We start from the raw sequence: 16,917 nt of genomic DNA, 5'->3' as shown, positions 1-16,917 counted from the left end.
CGGAAATGACAACTTATGGAATGGAAAGTCAAACCGGAGTAAGTAATGCTTCGAGTTCAAAGCCAGCGTGTAATTTACAAGTCTGCTAGTTTTCTATTTTACTGCAGCTGATCATTAAGATGTCAATCGGTAAAACTTTAACTTTGTCATTTTACTAGACACTACCACAGTTAACGTTACAGTAAATAAGGAGTACCTAAGGTCAACGGTACCCAATCCTATCTAATGTACTTTCAAACATTTTTTTTACTAGCCGCTTTGGATTGCTTATAGATCTGTACCTATCACAAAAGCTTAAAAGCTATAGGTACGTAGGTCAAACTCCATTACCAAAACTTTGAATCTTAAAACAAAACACACATGTTACTCTTTCGATGAACTTCGCTCTGCCACTTTACTGAAAAAACACTTCTTTTATTACTCCAAAGTCTAGCCTTATCTACTCATGTGTAGTCTAACAAACCTGTGGCGATCACCAATCCATTTCGAGAAAAACTTAAATTAAGCTTTGTTTTATAAACTAGACTTTATTCTGAAATTTTCCCGAAGTTTAAATTAAATTTTCACACCAAACAATTCTTTCTTTGCTTGTGACGTTAGCCAAAATTTCGATTTCAAGTTTGGTATCGAGTGTTGTTATTTCTATTTAACACAAAATATGTTAAGTAAGTACTAACATGTCTATTAATAGTTTCATAATATACGGTTACGGCATAAATAAACCAAGGCCATCTATGGCTTAAGTGACGATTTGAGGAAAACCCGAAAAACTAATATGAACTTTTGTGATAATTAGTCGATAAATGTAAGTACCTTGTTAAGATTTGTTGTTTACTAACTGTTTTCATCTACCTATTTTATTGAATTAACTCCAAAACCTGAAGTAATGACGCGATTATCATTATTGGAGAATTCCGTACCTCAAAAGAAAAAATCAGAAACCTTTTAAGATCAATTTGTTGGCCGTCTGTCACGACACTTTGTTTAATAAAACTTTTGGTTTCATTCTGCACGAGTATAGGAGGGAAATAATGCGTATAATTCCTAAATTCCTTATCTTTATTCTAGAATATATATTTTTTTTTCATACATCTTAGTAATTTATTTACAAAGTTATATACATAGATATTTACAACACAAAAAAAACTTTCCTAGTAGAACAATAAAAAAAAATATATATATACAGGGTTACTGGTAAGTAGACCGCATCCTTTCAGGAGGTGATAGTATAGGTCAATACGGACAAATTTGACCCTGGGATACACTGGGCAAAAGTTAACCCGTTTCAAGATAATCGAATTTCAAGATCAGTCGTCTAGGTACACGTATAACTTTTCATTATTAGTTAAAAGTCTCATTTTTGTGGATTTTTGTTTGTTTTTGGATAGAAGATGAATCATTTCATAATAACAAACCATAAAACTGTACAAATCTCAGAGGAAATTATAGCGAACAGAAATTACTTTTTTAGTAGATATTTTCTCAAAAATATTACTTTTCATTTTTTTGTGCAGAATACTTAAAAAACATCTACATTTATATGGCTATCCAAAAAGCCACAAAACACACAAAAATCCGCAAAAACGAGACTTTTAACTAGTAATAAAAATGTATACGTGTACCTAGACGACTTGTAAAGAAAAGATCTTAAAATTCGATTATCTTGAAACGGGTTAACTTTTGCCCAGTGTATCCCAGGGTCAAATTTGTCCGTATTGACCTATACTATCACCTCCTGAAAGGATGCGGTCTACTTACCAGTAACCCTGTATATATACACTATATCTAAAAGGCGTCAAAAAATTCATCCCCATCGCTGTCAACTGGGAGCGTACCCAAGAGGCTGGCAGCATTACCTCGTTGGATGGCCATGCTGATCCTTTGTCCGAGGTAATAGCCAGCCTTTTGGTCACGAGAAGCGTCAACCAGCCGCCTAGACAGGTCTTTAAATAGGGTGTGCGCATTCGGACCCCACGACCCGAGGGTTTCAACCCCAAACGGTTCGAAAATATAGTTGCCGACAAGGCCACTATATTTCCGCCGCTTGAGATTCTCCGCGGCCGCAGCGGCAGCAGCAGCACAGCACGCAGAACTTGGAAGATGGGATGCCGCAAGAGTATCGACGCAGGTTGCGTCCCATACTAAAGGCTTACCCATCTTCCAAGGGAATAAAGACATGCCGTCTGGTCTCTTACCGTCGTCGCGTGCCAGGCCATTTGGTTCCAGTACAGCTGGCACCCCGACGGCAACAAGAGCCCGACGTATAATGTCGTTTATATTTGCGTGCCGCGCAATACGGCCCGCACTACGGCTGCACGACAGGCCGTGGTGTCCGAGGCTGGTGACAGCCTCACCACAGTGGCTGCGATGAGGGGAGCAGCACGGTGCTCCTAAACGTAAACAGGTAGCGAGGCGGAAAGTTGTGTCGTCAAACATGGTGCCAATGTTTGACGACGGTAGTGCCTGTAGCCAAAGTCCCGACTCCCATCTACCCACAGCCAGTAGGCGCGCTCGCTCAGCAGGAGTAATTGCCGTTTCTATTAAATTATTCCGGGTTACTCTGCAGAGCGGCTCATCCCACTGTCTCTGAGAAGACGGGTTGCTGGGTAGATTTTCATTCGGGCAAGTAATTTTCCATGCATCCATAGCCTCGGCTATGTGCGGCATCTCAAAGTCAACCAGTGTTGAAGCAAGAATATTCCTGGCTAACTTCTCGGTGCCGTGAATAAATTTATTTGGATATTAAAAGTTGGTGCCGCCATAAACATGATTGCGAAGGATTTCTACAGGTTAGTTTCTCAGAACTTTGGGAAAATCCCAGCACCAGTGGAGAATCTATATGGAATACAAAATATTTGATACACTTATATGTATCTATCGTGCGGTTGCTTATACGCCAATTGAGGATAAAAATGGGTTTTTTATTGTACCTTCTTATTACCACTGTCACGCTTTCCATCTGTGTGAACTTGCATAATTTCCATTTTTTTTCTCATAGTGAAAAACCTGACACAATACAATGAAAACAAGTGAATCATCAAATCATAAAACCATTTGTAATCTCAGAAAACGATTATTATTTACATTCAAATCATTCGTAATTCCTTGCAGAAGCTGCGTAATCACGTGCGGTTTTATCGTTTTCTTATCACGTGTCGTCAAACCCGTGGTCTGCCATAAGGTAACGTTAAAACAATATTATTTTGCAACCAAAAAAACACCAAGTTAGTACTAATCCTCACAGTCTCTAATAGATTAGGTAGGGGAATCTATCCAAATATTCATTTAGGGCGAAGCATGATTTCCTTTTCCATACTTTTCTGTTCTATCTATCCTTATGTTACAAACAACATTTTGTGCAGCCGCGTGTCACACTCCATCCATCCATCCATCCATCATTTCCTCGATTGACTTCCGCTAAATCCACCTACATCAAGTAAAACCTTCCCCGCAACATGATTTTGGGGCAGTAAACTCTGCAGAACACTGTCGATTTCATTGACCGCAACTTTTCTTAAATTGCTTTTGAATAAAGATAGACCAGACTTGCTGGACAAACTCTACGGCAATATTGCAGTATCGTAGTATCCAGCTAGTTCCTATTTAAAATAAGGTATTTTGTATCCATTTTGATCTAATCCACTTATGATGGGTCTGAATATCGAGCGATTTAGGTACCTACTTTATGCAAGCATTTAGTAAACATACTTATCAACTACCAATAAGAACATAAATCATTCATATACGAAAATGATTAATTGGTTTTTAAAGTTCGCATTATCGGCACTTTGCCACAATAATGGCTGACATGTTAATTCAGGCAATTGCTGGGTCAACATCATTATCATATTTACCCTTTATTTTGTCAGAAAGGGCAACATTTAAAAATGTTTATTGATATCCACAATGACATTTAGACCTAGGTCCTTTGTTGAATGGGAGCAAGGATAACTTCTCCGTTACTTACAAAAATAATGGGCTTCACCTATTAACCTAGGTAGTCCTTGTTTGTAGGTTATAAGTTTTATAGTTATTAACAGTGGTGTAAGGAAGTAATTCCTAAGTATAAAAATAGATTGAAGTGAACGTGAAAATGGTGCCATTATATTGATGGTTACAGGTTATATCTCTGAGATGAGAAAATATATGAAGGAATGTATGTATGTGTAGGGTCTGTTAACGAGATATTTTATTTCACAGAAAGTTGATAAAAATGGGCAACCTTAGAAATATTGGTAAACCAACCTACAACTACCCAAAAGTGCGTAGGTACGTATAAAGTCCTTGTATCAAATTTATATACCGTGTAGATTATTCACAGTTCTAAATATTTGATCAGCCTACATCTCGGCACCTGTACACTTGAGTGCAATAAAACTGACTACATAAACAAGATAGCATATTCAAGGAAACCGGAATGAAAATCGTGATATCAAGTTAGGATTTTCCATAAAGATGCATGATTTGTTATTGTAAATTGTATAGGTATGTGGCTAACATTGTGTGTGTTTTAATGATTGATTGCTCTTTTAATTAATTGCTTACAATTTATTTGTATAGAGATCTGTCTGTTTATTGTAATAAGTAGATACCTGGTTGTTCATTATGCGATGACTGTAGAAGTACTTACCTAAGTTATTTTGCTATTTAATACATTAGATCTCATCTAGCTTTTTTGAGCATTCTTTTTATAACACACAGTCAATTTTGTTACGGAAATGCCTTACGAAAGTAAATACAATTGCACCAAAAATTAAAAAAAAAATTGCAACAAAAATACTTAATTTTTATCTTTCACGTGATTTAACCGAAAACATTCAAAAAATCTTTGATCTGGCTATCTAATTAGTATAACACCATCCTAAAGCAAATATTTTTAACACAGATTCCAGTAAAACCTTATCTTTCGTTTGTCTGCTTGCATGATGCATGTCTCACCACAGTCCGTTGACCGATTTAATTATCTTATTCACTGTTTTGTGTTGCTAATCATTTGTCACATTACCATTTTAATGACGTTCACATACCTACTTACTTTGAAAAGTATGTTAGTGAGCACCAGGGTTTTTTTTTGTAAACAAATACCATCTATCGTAAACTTTGCACTCTAACACCTTTTCGGCCCCCAGTGGAAATGGAAAGTTGGTCCATTACCGTTTCTTCTTCCCAGCCATAACACTAGGAAGCAGTGAAAGGGAGTTTTTGGGATGTGGTCCCATGTAGTTGAAGTGAAAAAGTTATAATTTCATTAACCTAATTTAGTTAACATAATATTTTGCGATAAAATATATTTTTTCTGGTATTCACACTTAAATCTTACCTTTATAGAAGACAATTTTATTTTTCAAGAAAGATTAAAATATACAGCAACTCAATACAATGCCACTTTTGTCACCAATATTTTTTATAGACCTGAACTCGCTTTTTTCGTTGTACTATTACGGTACAAAAACAAAACACTATCGCCTATGGTGTTCGTGCACCAGTTAGAGACGTTAATCTCATACTGTTGGATTTTATAAATTGCAACATTAACTTAATTTTTATTATATTTTTGTACTGTGGCAACTTTTCTCTCTCTTGCTCTGCGACCAGGGTCTGTCAAGTTTGTTCTACGAATTGCATTAAGGTGGGCTTGAAAACAAGAGAGAGTCAACGACATCAGAGTAAAAGAGATAAATATATAATGTTGCCACCAAAAATACAATTTCGTATTCTCCCTAATAATGAGCGTATAAATTGATTTTTAAAGTAAATTACCCTTGAAGATACTTTTAGCTATTATTCTAATGCCAAAAAATATACTTAGTTGAGAAATATTAGATATAAAATTTAATATTACTTATTAGAAAATATATATGGGGGATTATGTGTGGCAACACTAATGTCCGGACGCCATATTGGTTTTGACATTGTTGACGTCACAAGAAAAATGTCTGCGGCCGGTTGCGCACCATTTTATCTTGTACTAATGTTTATTTGTAATAAATAAACTACTTCCATTTAATTCTACATACATTGATAACGTTGAGTCGAGCTTGCTCCTCCGTTGCTGTGTTTTGGTGAAATTAAGTGTGTATTTGTGAGATATAGACTCGGTGTTGAGACAGTGACTTGTTTGATTTTGTTTTGTGTTTAATTCGCGATGAGTTCACAAAAAGAAAACACAAGAATCTGCTGCTTGTGTGGATCTTCACCTTCTAAAGATCCCAGCATCACTTTGCATCGGTTTCCAAAGCCTGGCACTAAAAATGCTCTGCGGTATGTACACTCCATGCTATTCGTCTTAGACGACATAGAATACCACATTTATTGTTAATTCCGCTTCTAACTACCACAAACTCACGTAACATATATACCTATATACTTAAGTCCCAACTTTCCTTGCCAAAAATCATTAGGTACTTACTATAAAAAGTTTTCTTGCTTACACCATTCCCGTATCTAATATAACATCTCTTTCAATCAAAGCGAAGACTACCCACTGACATGATATAATAATATCTTAACTCGGAAAATGATTAAAATAGTGTGTAATTTGAGAGCAGTGGTGGCCGAGTGGTAACTGCCCCAACTTACGAGTGGTAGGTCGCGGGTTCAAACCCGATCTGGCGCATAACTTTGTGTAATTTATTTCGTCACTACTGCTCTCAAAACGGTGAAGGAAAACATCGTGAGGAAACCAGCATGTCCTAGAACCAAAAAAAAATTCGAAGACGTGTGACATCCACCAATCCGCACTGGGCCCGCGGGGTGGATTATGGCCCAAGCCCTCTCCTAGAGAGGAGGCTGTGTCCCAGCAGTGGGAACATTAGAAGGCTGATGATGAGTGTGTAATTTTGATATTTTTAATTTTCAGTTGTGAATTATGGGCAAAGTATTGCTTCCCAAACGAAGCCTGGTCTTCACCAAAATTCCAGGACGCACTCCATAAACAACATAAGATGCTATGCAGCAAACATTTCAAAAGCACATGCTTTAATGAGAAGAAGTTGTTCAGAACAGCTGTACCTGATGTTCAATGCCAAAAGGTTAGTACCATTATCATTTTGAAAGTGTATTTAAAACACCTGTCTTATATAGCACAGAAATACAGACATTATGTTCAGTGTTCATTGTACTATGCAAAGCTATTTCTGAATGACATAGACAAGGCCTGGACCCAAAGATTATGGAGGTACATGGGCTCTATGCGCCACCAAATTGGGAATTTGAGTAGAGCAGAGTAAGAATTATATATGAAGGCAGATTCTTTACTGGAAGAATGAACTTTCGCATAAATGAATTCCCACAAAAAATCTGCTAATGGTTATCCAACCAATTGCAAGATATAAATTTAAAAAATTAAATATATGATGAGTACAATGACCTCTTAAGAGGTTGTTGGTTTTTTCCATAACACTGTATATATGTTTTTTTACATTTACCTCATCTATGACTAATAAATTTAAAGAGTTATCTTTAAATTTATTTAAAATAATCAACTTTCAATTTACAGGATACAACAACTTCTAATGTGCCAGATCAATCTGCCATATTTGAACCTGTTGCCGGTCCATCCAGAATGAATCCTTTAAAGAATCCTTCAAAACAACGTATGTAAAAATCTACAGCTCTCTATGTAAGCGCTTTATATGAAAACTAGCTAATGGCCAAACGTTCGCGAAGCGGAAACTTGAATTTCTCCCAAGTTTATGCATGCACTGATTTCATTCATACATAAACAATTACACCCAAATACACACTAATTTTTGGACACATCTCTTTTCTTCTAAAGTCTATGGATTAAAAAAAGTTTCGCCAGGACAACGTTCGCCCAGCGGAATCAGTTTTTGGTGAATTTCTCCACAATGGCTGCATACACAATTTTTTTTTTACCATACACAATTATAGGACGTCATACACTAATTATCTGCATAATTAAAATCTTTAAATTCAACAACATTCCGCTGCACGAACGCACACATATTTTATTACAGTTTTAAAGTTATTTGAGAAAAACAGATTTGGCTGCAGTAATGTTTGAAATGTTAAAACTTGGCAAGATCGTTTTTCAAAAATTTGTTTCAGCCCGGAACGAAATACATTGATATATAGCTTTTGTTGTGTAGTAAATGTTTGTAAATATCAAAATATAATTGGTCTAGTGTCTTTCTCTTCCTAATCATTTCTATAATAAAGAAGAAATAACACCAACGTTTATTACACAATATGATAGAATAATTTAAACCATGTCTGTAAACTTGTTGTTTGTTAAACAAATCGATAGTATTCTTTATTGTATAATAACATAGTCTTGTTTTTTATAATAGTAACACTTTAAAACTAACTAGAATTTTTGTTTGTTTATGTTTTGATGTTGAAATTGTATGCAATAGGCCCATCCATACTTGTTATTTTGGACGAAAATGTCTGAAATACCTACCTAAATTGATTAAATTCATGTATTTTAAAATTCATTACATAGGTGCACATACTTGTGATTTATGAACACCTTTTGTACCCTATTTCTGGAAATAAATTATAATTATTAACATGCTAAATAAAAAACTCTTGTACTGTAATCTTCCTTTTATTACACTGCTGCACTGCTCTATAAAGATAAATATTAGCAATTTATGCACAAGTACACTGTGTTTCATGTCGATTATTGCTGAGCAAAATGTGATAATCTTGCTCAGCCATAATCGACGAACGCACTGGGGCCCGATTCTCCTAATTTTACGATTCAGTCGAGTCGATTCACATTCGACTGAGATTCAATCCCGACTCAATTACGATTGAAGCATATGTGGCATTCCGCTATTTTTTCTTTGAAATAAACGTTTTTATCCTTTTCTGTCATTCAATAATGAATCATTTTGTCTGCAAATGATTTACGATTGCAATATGATTGTAGAGCAAACTACCGTATAGACCAAAATCACCAAAATAGCAGACCAATCGCAAACCAATCGAATGTCGTTGGAATACGATTGGTCTTATATTAGTAGCAGAATGCCCGATATGGTTAAAACTGCTACTGCGATCATATTGCGATTCAATTTCTATTCGATTTTAACATTATTAACTTAGGAGAATCGGGCCCCTGTACTTGTGCATAAAATGCAATAAAAATGACCTATAGAATATACTGTAGTTTGAAACTCCCGCCCTAGCTTCTACTCTCTAGTTTTCGTGGGCGGAATATAGATGGCGCCGGCCGGTAAGGAAAAATTTCCTCATAAAATTTGTACGGAGTCGTTATTCTTCCCTTTAGGGTATATATGTTCTGTGTCTGCGACACGGACCGAATACACGTATGTAATTATTTGCAATCGCCGTTTTATTTACTGAAAAGCTGAATCTCCTGCATCAGCGCACCAGCCCTATCAACACACTACACCGCTGCACATGGTCCTTCGAAGAAAGAAGCGCTGCTGGGAGACGAAACTCCAGGTTTGCAAACAAATTTACGGCCGTGTCGCACGAGGCCATTTTTTTTTGGTGAGCATTGAGCAAGCAAACGGGCTCGCGATTTCCTGTGAGACTGGTCGTCGCTACAAAATCGCAATACCTATACGATTCGACGGCCACAATTACAAGATCCACAGGAGGAAGCCCAGCATCAGCATCGATCTAAAATTCGATTTCACCGTCGTCGCCGGAGTCACCTCTGCAGGTGCGAAGCAGGGTCTTTTCACTTAGTACATTCTTAACTTCTATGGACAAAAAGACTCTGGCAATACTTTCCTCTCTTCTCAACAGATGGCGTATGTGTCGCTTACTTGATTTTATTGAATTTTATAAAAAATAATAATAATGATTATGTTTAAGTACTGAAGCTTACCTTTTAGATTAAATGAAAAAGAATATAAAATAAAATAAAGAAAAACAGTATCAATTTTACTTTGTAGCAACACTGTAAGAAATTGGTGTAGAATCCGTTTCTTTTCATGCATATTAAAACAATTCCAAGCTGTTTATTTCTTGATGTATTTGCCTTATTTCTGTTTGGTTCTTTTTATTTTATTTAAATCAATCTTAAGATTTACTAATATAATCATCCCCGTCCGTCATCCCTCGTTACATTGCAAATTTAAATGCAAATAAAATATTAGTACATATTTATGAAAATAGAGATAGAATGGAACGTCGCCGGTGGCTAATACGTCCATGTTGCTTTTTTTCCCGTCATTGGCGATTTGTCAATACTATCGTGTTTTTCTCACCTTTGTTATGCGTTTTGAATTTTCAATCTTACGACCTGGCTTTGTTTTATGGACTTTTGTGACTGTGTTTTATTCTGTTTACCTGTGCTCTATCCTGGACTTTGACGACCGTACCTTGTTTTTTTGCAAACCGGCATTGATTTTTGGATTTCGATTTTCTACAATGACATCGGAAAAGAAATGTTGTGTACCGAACTGTGGTAAGAAATTTTGTAATATAGTAGTCTTTTTTGGCTTCTACTCTTTTTTGTATTAAAGTTTAAATTTTATAACCTAATAACATAATTCATAACCTTTGCTCCGTTGACAAATTATTAGGTTAATTAATAAACCAATGGTTCACAATACCAGCTACTTCAGAACGAAATTCCACGTGGTCGGAAACTAATCCGTGCTATGTGGTTTAAATTGCACCAGCTGTCCCCCGCGGTTACGGTCAGTTGGTCGTCTTAGGCACTCACATCTTAAGATTTTCTTATGGCTTAAAGGTTGGTTGTGTAGCCTCGGGGCGCTATGGAGCAAGGACTTAGAAAAAAAAACGTTTTTTTTTCCGTAAATTTGCCAATTTTTTTGCAGTATCGGGTTGACCTTTCCGAGTTATGGGCATTTCATTTTTGTTATTTTTGAAAATGGTTTATATTTCCAAAATGGTAGCTCGGATAAGATCGTTTTCGGGAAAGAAATTGTTGCTGTACTCAAAAGTCATGACATCGTGTAAAAAAAACCCAGCAAAATTGAGAAAAAAAAAAACAACATGATAAAAATTCTAAGTGTCGGTCGTCGTTACAGCTAGAGCAACCATTTTGGAAATATAAATTTTATTCAACTCGTATTTACATTTTATATTTAGATTTACTTAAAAACTATTCTTTTATCAAACCTAAAACTAAAAGGCATAAAAAAGAATCGTCCCCATCACTGTCGACTAGGAGCGTGCCCAAGAGGCTGACAGCATTACCTCGTTGGATCGCCATGCTGATCCTTTGTCCAAGGTAATAGCCAGCCTTTTGGTCACTTGAAGCGTCAGCCAGCCGCCTAGAGTGTTCTTTAAATAGAATGTGGGCACTCGGACCCATTTGAAATATAAATGGTTTTCGATAAAATAAGAAAAACATAAATGGCCCATAACTCGGAAACAGTGCATTGTAGGACCATGCTTCTCAGATCGTAAATGGTTGCTACAGACAAGGTCAAACCGAAAATCGGCAAAAAAATCGGTAAGTTTTCGAAAAAAAAGTCTTAAAACCTTTTTTTTTTGTTTTCTTTGCTGCTCATAGTGCCCCTAAGCGTATACTCCAACTCCTACACTCCGCCCCTAAGACGACCCACTGACCTAAACTTAAATCTGGCTATCATATTAGATATTTTTAAATTTAGTATTACTTAACATAATAAAATACCTTCCTACTTAATATTTTCTTTCAGGTTCGGAAAAGGAAATCCTGCACAAATTCCCTAATCCTAATAAAGATCCTGAACGCTTTCGAACTTGGATTTACAACATTGGAGGTGACATTCTAGCCTTAGAGAATGACATAATCTTTAAACGGCGTCGAGTATGTCATTTGCATTTTGAATCACATTACCATACAAGGAGCAAGTTTCTTAGTGCTGATGCTGTACCTCGACTTGGTTTACCTGGTAAAAAGTTTTTCAATTGTAAAATATTTATACATAAAAGTAAATATCTTTTAGTTCAACTTTTTAACCAATTTTATAAAATTACAGGACCCTTTATAAGAAGACCACCTCTTATGGACTTAACAAACCAAGGACACAACATTATTCCTGCTGAAGTTATTCCACCTCAGGCATCTACCTCTAGAAGTAACAATCCTGATATTCTTCCACCTCAAGAATCTGAACAAACTATCTCTAATAGGAAAATCAGTAAGTGTAATTTCTTTGTTGTTGATATTAAAAACCAGATTATATGCCATTTCATATTGGTATATGCATTTGCACCATTGTCATGCATATTTTACTTACAATCTTGTGATGATGTAAAGGAGATGGCCAAAAAAACACCCAGAGTCGACAGAAACTTCACATGCATCATTAGATTCAGTATAATGTGTGGATTAAAAAAAGTATGTCATATCACCCAAAAACCATGGGGTTCTCTTTTTATGATGGTTTTTCGATCAAGAATTTAGGTCACGAAAAAGTTTACCTTTACTGTTTGCTGTTTGTTAGAAGTTTACGATTTGCAAAATTATTTTTTTGTTAGATAAGGTATACTTCCCAGATATTCCCATAGTCATCAGGTCCGGATCTGATGATGGAAACCCTGAGAAATCGAGGGCAACTTACGAAAGTTGTAGGCGTAAATAGGGTAAAAACTTGACACTCAGGTGTATGTCTACTAGCACTGTACAAAAGTGGAGGCTTAAAGTTGACTTGATGATGGAGACCAGAGAAGATCGAGGGAACTCGACGACTGAATATGTAAACTACCTCGTGTTTGGGCTTATATTATTCGTATTGACGAGAACTTTCCACTAATGCGGATAGTGACAACTATACTTGTCACTAAAGAACCAAAAATAAAACTTTTTACAAAAACACTGACTTCTGGGCAGATGCACCTAATAATAGTTTTTTTATTAACCTTTGCCAGTTATAAAGGTTGCACATAACTGGAAAACCTCTCCAAGTATATAAGGTCGGTGCTTAATCGTTTCTGGAGTGGTTCATGTCAATAGTGCAATGGGTAGGGGTCAAACTCAAGACCTTTTAGTCACCAGGCAAACTCTGTAACTATGGGGATATTACTATTGGCTTGTATAATGTTAGTATACCTTGTTTTTTTATGTATCAACATAAATTCAACATAACCTATTTTTGTGAAAATATGATATAGCTCCTATACCCCATGGATTTCAGGCTGGACTTTTTGGCACCATCAAAGATCTATCATAATGAACCCATTGGTACCCATTTCGTTGCTGTCGATTCTGGGTTTTTTTACTAATTGAAAATTTGGCCATCTCCTTTATTCATTCCTTAATGAACAAAATTAATGAACAGAGCTAATCTTAGGAAACACCTAGCTACAAAGCTGGCTTTGAACTCTGTCCAATTGATACCTTTTCATATTGATAGTTTTAGTAAGAAGGGGTAATTTTTTGATTGAGTGAGTGAATACAAACTCACTTGCCCTAATGGATGTGGAATGGTTTATTTCTGCATTTCACTATTAAATACTAGTTATGCACTATATTAATTTATTTGCTGCATTGTTGGTTCAAATTCAAATTCATTTATTCATTTTGTGAAACATGGGTGATTACAGGTGTTTTAATAGGTTAATGTGCAGACCATGTCCCGCCGATAGGCATACAAAATTATTTTAAGAAATGTCAATAATATAAAAAAATATGAGTATATTCATGTCAAATTAAAAATTGTGTCGATAAAGTCATGTAAATGTCATAAGTATTAAAAAAATATATAAATTATCATCAGAATTTGTCATTCAAATAATCCTTGACTGAATAATATACCTTGTCTTTTAGTAGCTTGAAGAGCTTATTTTTAAATTCATTACTATTCTTACTATTTCTAATATCACAAGGTAATTTATTATATAATTTAGGTGCCATTGCATAGACACTTTTATGAGCAAAAGCAGTCTTAGTAGCTATAGTTTGTATCTTATCTGAGCGACGTTGACTTTCTACATGACTAAACAAGTGCATGTTGGTTCATAAGTTAACTTACTGTTTTCAAACACATTTAGCTGACTCTTGCTTTTGTTTTCAGAAATTACCAAACAATGGGTTGACAACAGCAATGAACAAAATTTGGCAAAAGAGATTAAAAAATTAAACGCAAAAAATATCTCATATAAAATGAGATTGCAAAAAGCATTAAAACTGTCCTCAAATATCACGTTTCAAACTGCCTTAAAGAAGTTTAAGACTTTAGCTGCACTATTTACAGTTATGCAATTCAGAGAAATCTCAAAACCAAAAATGGGAAGGAGATTCACAAAAGAGGAGAAAATTATGGCTCTCAGTGTATATAAAATGGGACCAAAAGCTTACAGATGGTTAAGCAAAATATTTGTTTTACCATCTCCAGTGACATTAAGCCGAATGGTATCCAGGGCTTCACTTAAACCAGGCATTAATGAAAATATATTTAACCAATTAAAAAAAAAAATTGGCAAAATGAATGATTGTGATAAGTTGTGCACATTGATTTTTGATGAGATGGCACTCTCACCACACATGCAGTATAATCCGAAGAAAGATAGAGTATTGGGTTTTGTAAACCACAATGGTGAATCAACACGGAAAATTGCAGATCATGTTTTAGTTTTTATGATTAGAGGTGTGATGAAAAATTACAAACAACCCATTTATTATTCATTCTGCTCAGGCAGTACACCAAAAGAAATTTTGGCTGCACAAATAAAGAAAATTATAAAACAATTGCATCTAATTGGATTTACTGTTTTAGCCACAGTGTGTGATCAAGGCACATCCAACACAAGTGCCATAAATTATTTAATTGAAGAGACTAGAGGAGAATATTTAAGAAAAAATGAAGAGCCACGGAATTCAATATTTGAAATTGATGGCAAAAAAATAATTCCTCTATATGACATACCACACTTATTAAAAGGGATGAGAAATAATTTAATGACCAAAAACTTAAAATTTACTTTGGATGGTGAAGTAAAAATCGCAAAATGGGAGCACATAATGTTATTATATGAAAACAATCCTACATATAAAGGCTTAAAAATAATTAAAAACCTCACAGAAAATCACGTAAATAAAGATAAAATACCAAAAATGAAGGTGAAATATGCTTCCCAGCTATTCAGCCAAACTGTGGGAAAAACTATGGGATATTTAGCTGGTAAGTTTATACTAAAGTCTATAAAGTTCCACCTTTGCAGGCAGCCACCACAGTGTAGGTGATAAGAATCTAACTAACATCCATCTCTAATTGCATCACTGCTTATCACAGCTGCTTACCATCAGGTTGTCTCGCAGTAAAACACTGTGTTAATAAAAAATATTCAACAGATTCTTAACACTCATTGTTGTAATGTTTTGAAAAACAACATTATTTTTTGTTTAAAAAAAGCGAATTTGGTTTTATCATTTGTACTATACTCCATCTGTAGTTTAGGTAGTTAACTAAAGGTAAACAATTTTGGTATGACTTTTAATTTAAAAATAAAGTACAGCTAAAAATAATTGTAAATAGAATAACAACAATTATTTAATGTATTGGACGATTATTTTAAGCAGCAGTTTATTTGTTTAACATGTATTTGTGTAAAAAGTCCTATCAAGATTGTTTAGTTAGTTAACTACCTGAACTGATGGAGTATGCAAACAGCATTTGTTTTACTACAACTATGTTCTAGTTTGTGCTTAACTAATATTTTTGTCTGATTTCGCTTTTCAGAGAATGGCATACTACCTGAAGAAACTAAAGATACTGCAGATTTTATTATCTTTATGGATAATTTATTCGATTCACTAAATGGGAGCATGAAGAACTCAGACAACAGATCAGGAAAAGATTTGTTACGAAACGTGACACCGAAATCACAGCATCACAATGTTTGGATGCAAGCAAAAATTATTTTAAATTCCATGACATTTGTCACATCCAAAGGTAGTGCTAACACTGTTCCTAGTATCAAAAATTGGGTGAAGACTGTTGATAATATGATATTATTGAGAGAAAAATTATTTAATGAACATCAAATTAAATCATTTTGGTGCAGACATTTAAACCAGGATCCCATTGAAAACTTTTTTGGTAGCATAAGAAGTCATGGGGTCAGGAATAACTCGCCCACCTGTGATGGGTTTGAAGCTGCTTTTGCTTCTCTATTAATTAATAACATGAGCAGCAATTATTCACCAGGGTCAAATTGTGAAGAGGATTTTTGTTCTGTTCTGGCTTCATTTGATGAATTAATTTTTTCTAATAATAAAGAAGCAAAAGAAATCATCCAAGTGGACTTCGAAGATGTCAATGATATCATAATAGAAAATTTCGATTTAAAAAAACAGGATCCTAGGAAAATAGCTCAAATTGAATATATCACAGGATATATTTTGCGCAAAACCAAATCAATTTTCAAAAAATGTAAAAATTGTAATTTAAATTTATTTACTAATGATCCAGATAAAAATAGGTACTTGTTGTGTCGTGAATATAAAAAGGGAAAAAAGTATTTGTGCTACCCCAGTGAAAATTTAACTAAATGTTTTTCTGAAATCCAGGATGTTCTGCACCACATATTGCGAAAGAGAAGTCATATAGACAATTTAAAAAATTATATGAAAACAATATTATATATTAATGTCAACACTCAATTTCTGGTATGCAGTCGTCACTCCAAAGATTTAATTGAATATATATTTGATTTTTCTAGCAGATTTTTTGCATATAACTGGTGTAAATGGACCAATAAATTATTAAATGGAATTAGTACTACCAAGGATGTAGATCCAAATGATGATATTCAAAATGAGGCGTCAATATATTATTTAAAAAGACGAAGGTCGGTACGGCCTAAATAAAGTAATAAGATGTGTAAATTTGTGTTTTATTCAACGAAACCATCTAAAACAACATCCAAAAAAATAATATGAAATGAAACCCTGTAGACATGCATGCACACATGCAAAACAAATGACTACGCACACATGCACAGAATAGATGTACC

At 34.8% G+C, this 16,917-nt stretch overlaps 2 protein-coding genes across 8 annotated transcripts in view; one reads left to right on the top strand and one right to left on the bottom strand.

The window, feature by feature from the left end:
- The window catches only part of LOC124639350 (calcium release-activated calcium channel protein 1-like), a 75,812-nt gene that overhangs the window by 25,609 nt on the left and 33,286 nt on the right, over positions 1-16,917 (bottom strand). Inside the window, exon 1 of one of the 6 annotated variants that reach the window (XM_047176677.1) lies at positions 5,321-5,341. The exons of the other annotated variants lie outside the window; for them this stretch is intronic. The gene's annotated coding sequence lies outside the window, so the exon portion shown is untranslated. Of the gene's footprint in view, positions 1-5,320; positions 5,342-16,917 lie in introns of those variants that run through there. 6 annotated transcript variants of the gene reach the window in all.
- Positions 5,625-8,564, top strand: LOC124639353. Of its 2 annotated transcripts, XM_047176679.1 has the most exons (4): positions 5,625-6,261; positions 6,860-7,031; positions 7,499-7,531; positions 8,004-8,564. In XM_047176679.1, exons 1-4 carry the CDS (start codon positions 6,146-6,148, stop codon positions 8,088-8,090), a joined length of 408 nt encoding a protein of 135 aa, XP_047032635.1. In that variant the 5' UTR covers positions 5,625-6,145; the 3' UTR covers positions 8,091-8,564. The 2 variants fall into 2 exon arrangements, with proteins under 2 accessions (XP_047032635.1, XP_047032636.1); XM_047176680.1 differs by lacking the exon at positions 8,004-8,564 and having other exon boundaries at positions 5,630-6,261; positions 7,499-7,662.

The sequence above is a fragment of the Helicoverpa zea genome, chromosome 19, assembly GCF_022581195.2.
Source record: "Helicoverpa zea isolate HzStark_Cry1AcR chromosome 19, ilHelZeax1.1, whole genome shotgun sequence".
In the NCBI taxonomy this organism is placed as follows: Eukaryota; Metazoa; Arthropoda; class Insecta; order Lepidoptera; family Noctuidae; genus Helicoverpa; species Helicoverpa zea.
This window is presented reverse-complemented; position numbering and strand designations above follow the sequence as displayed.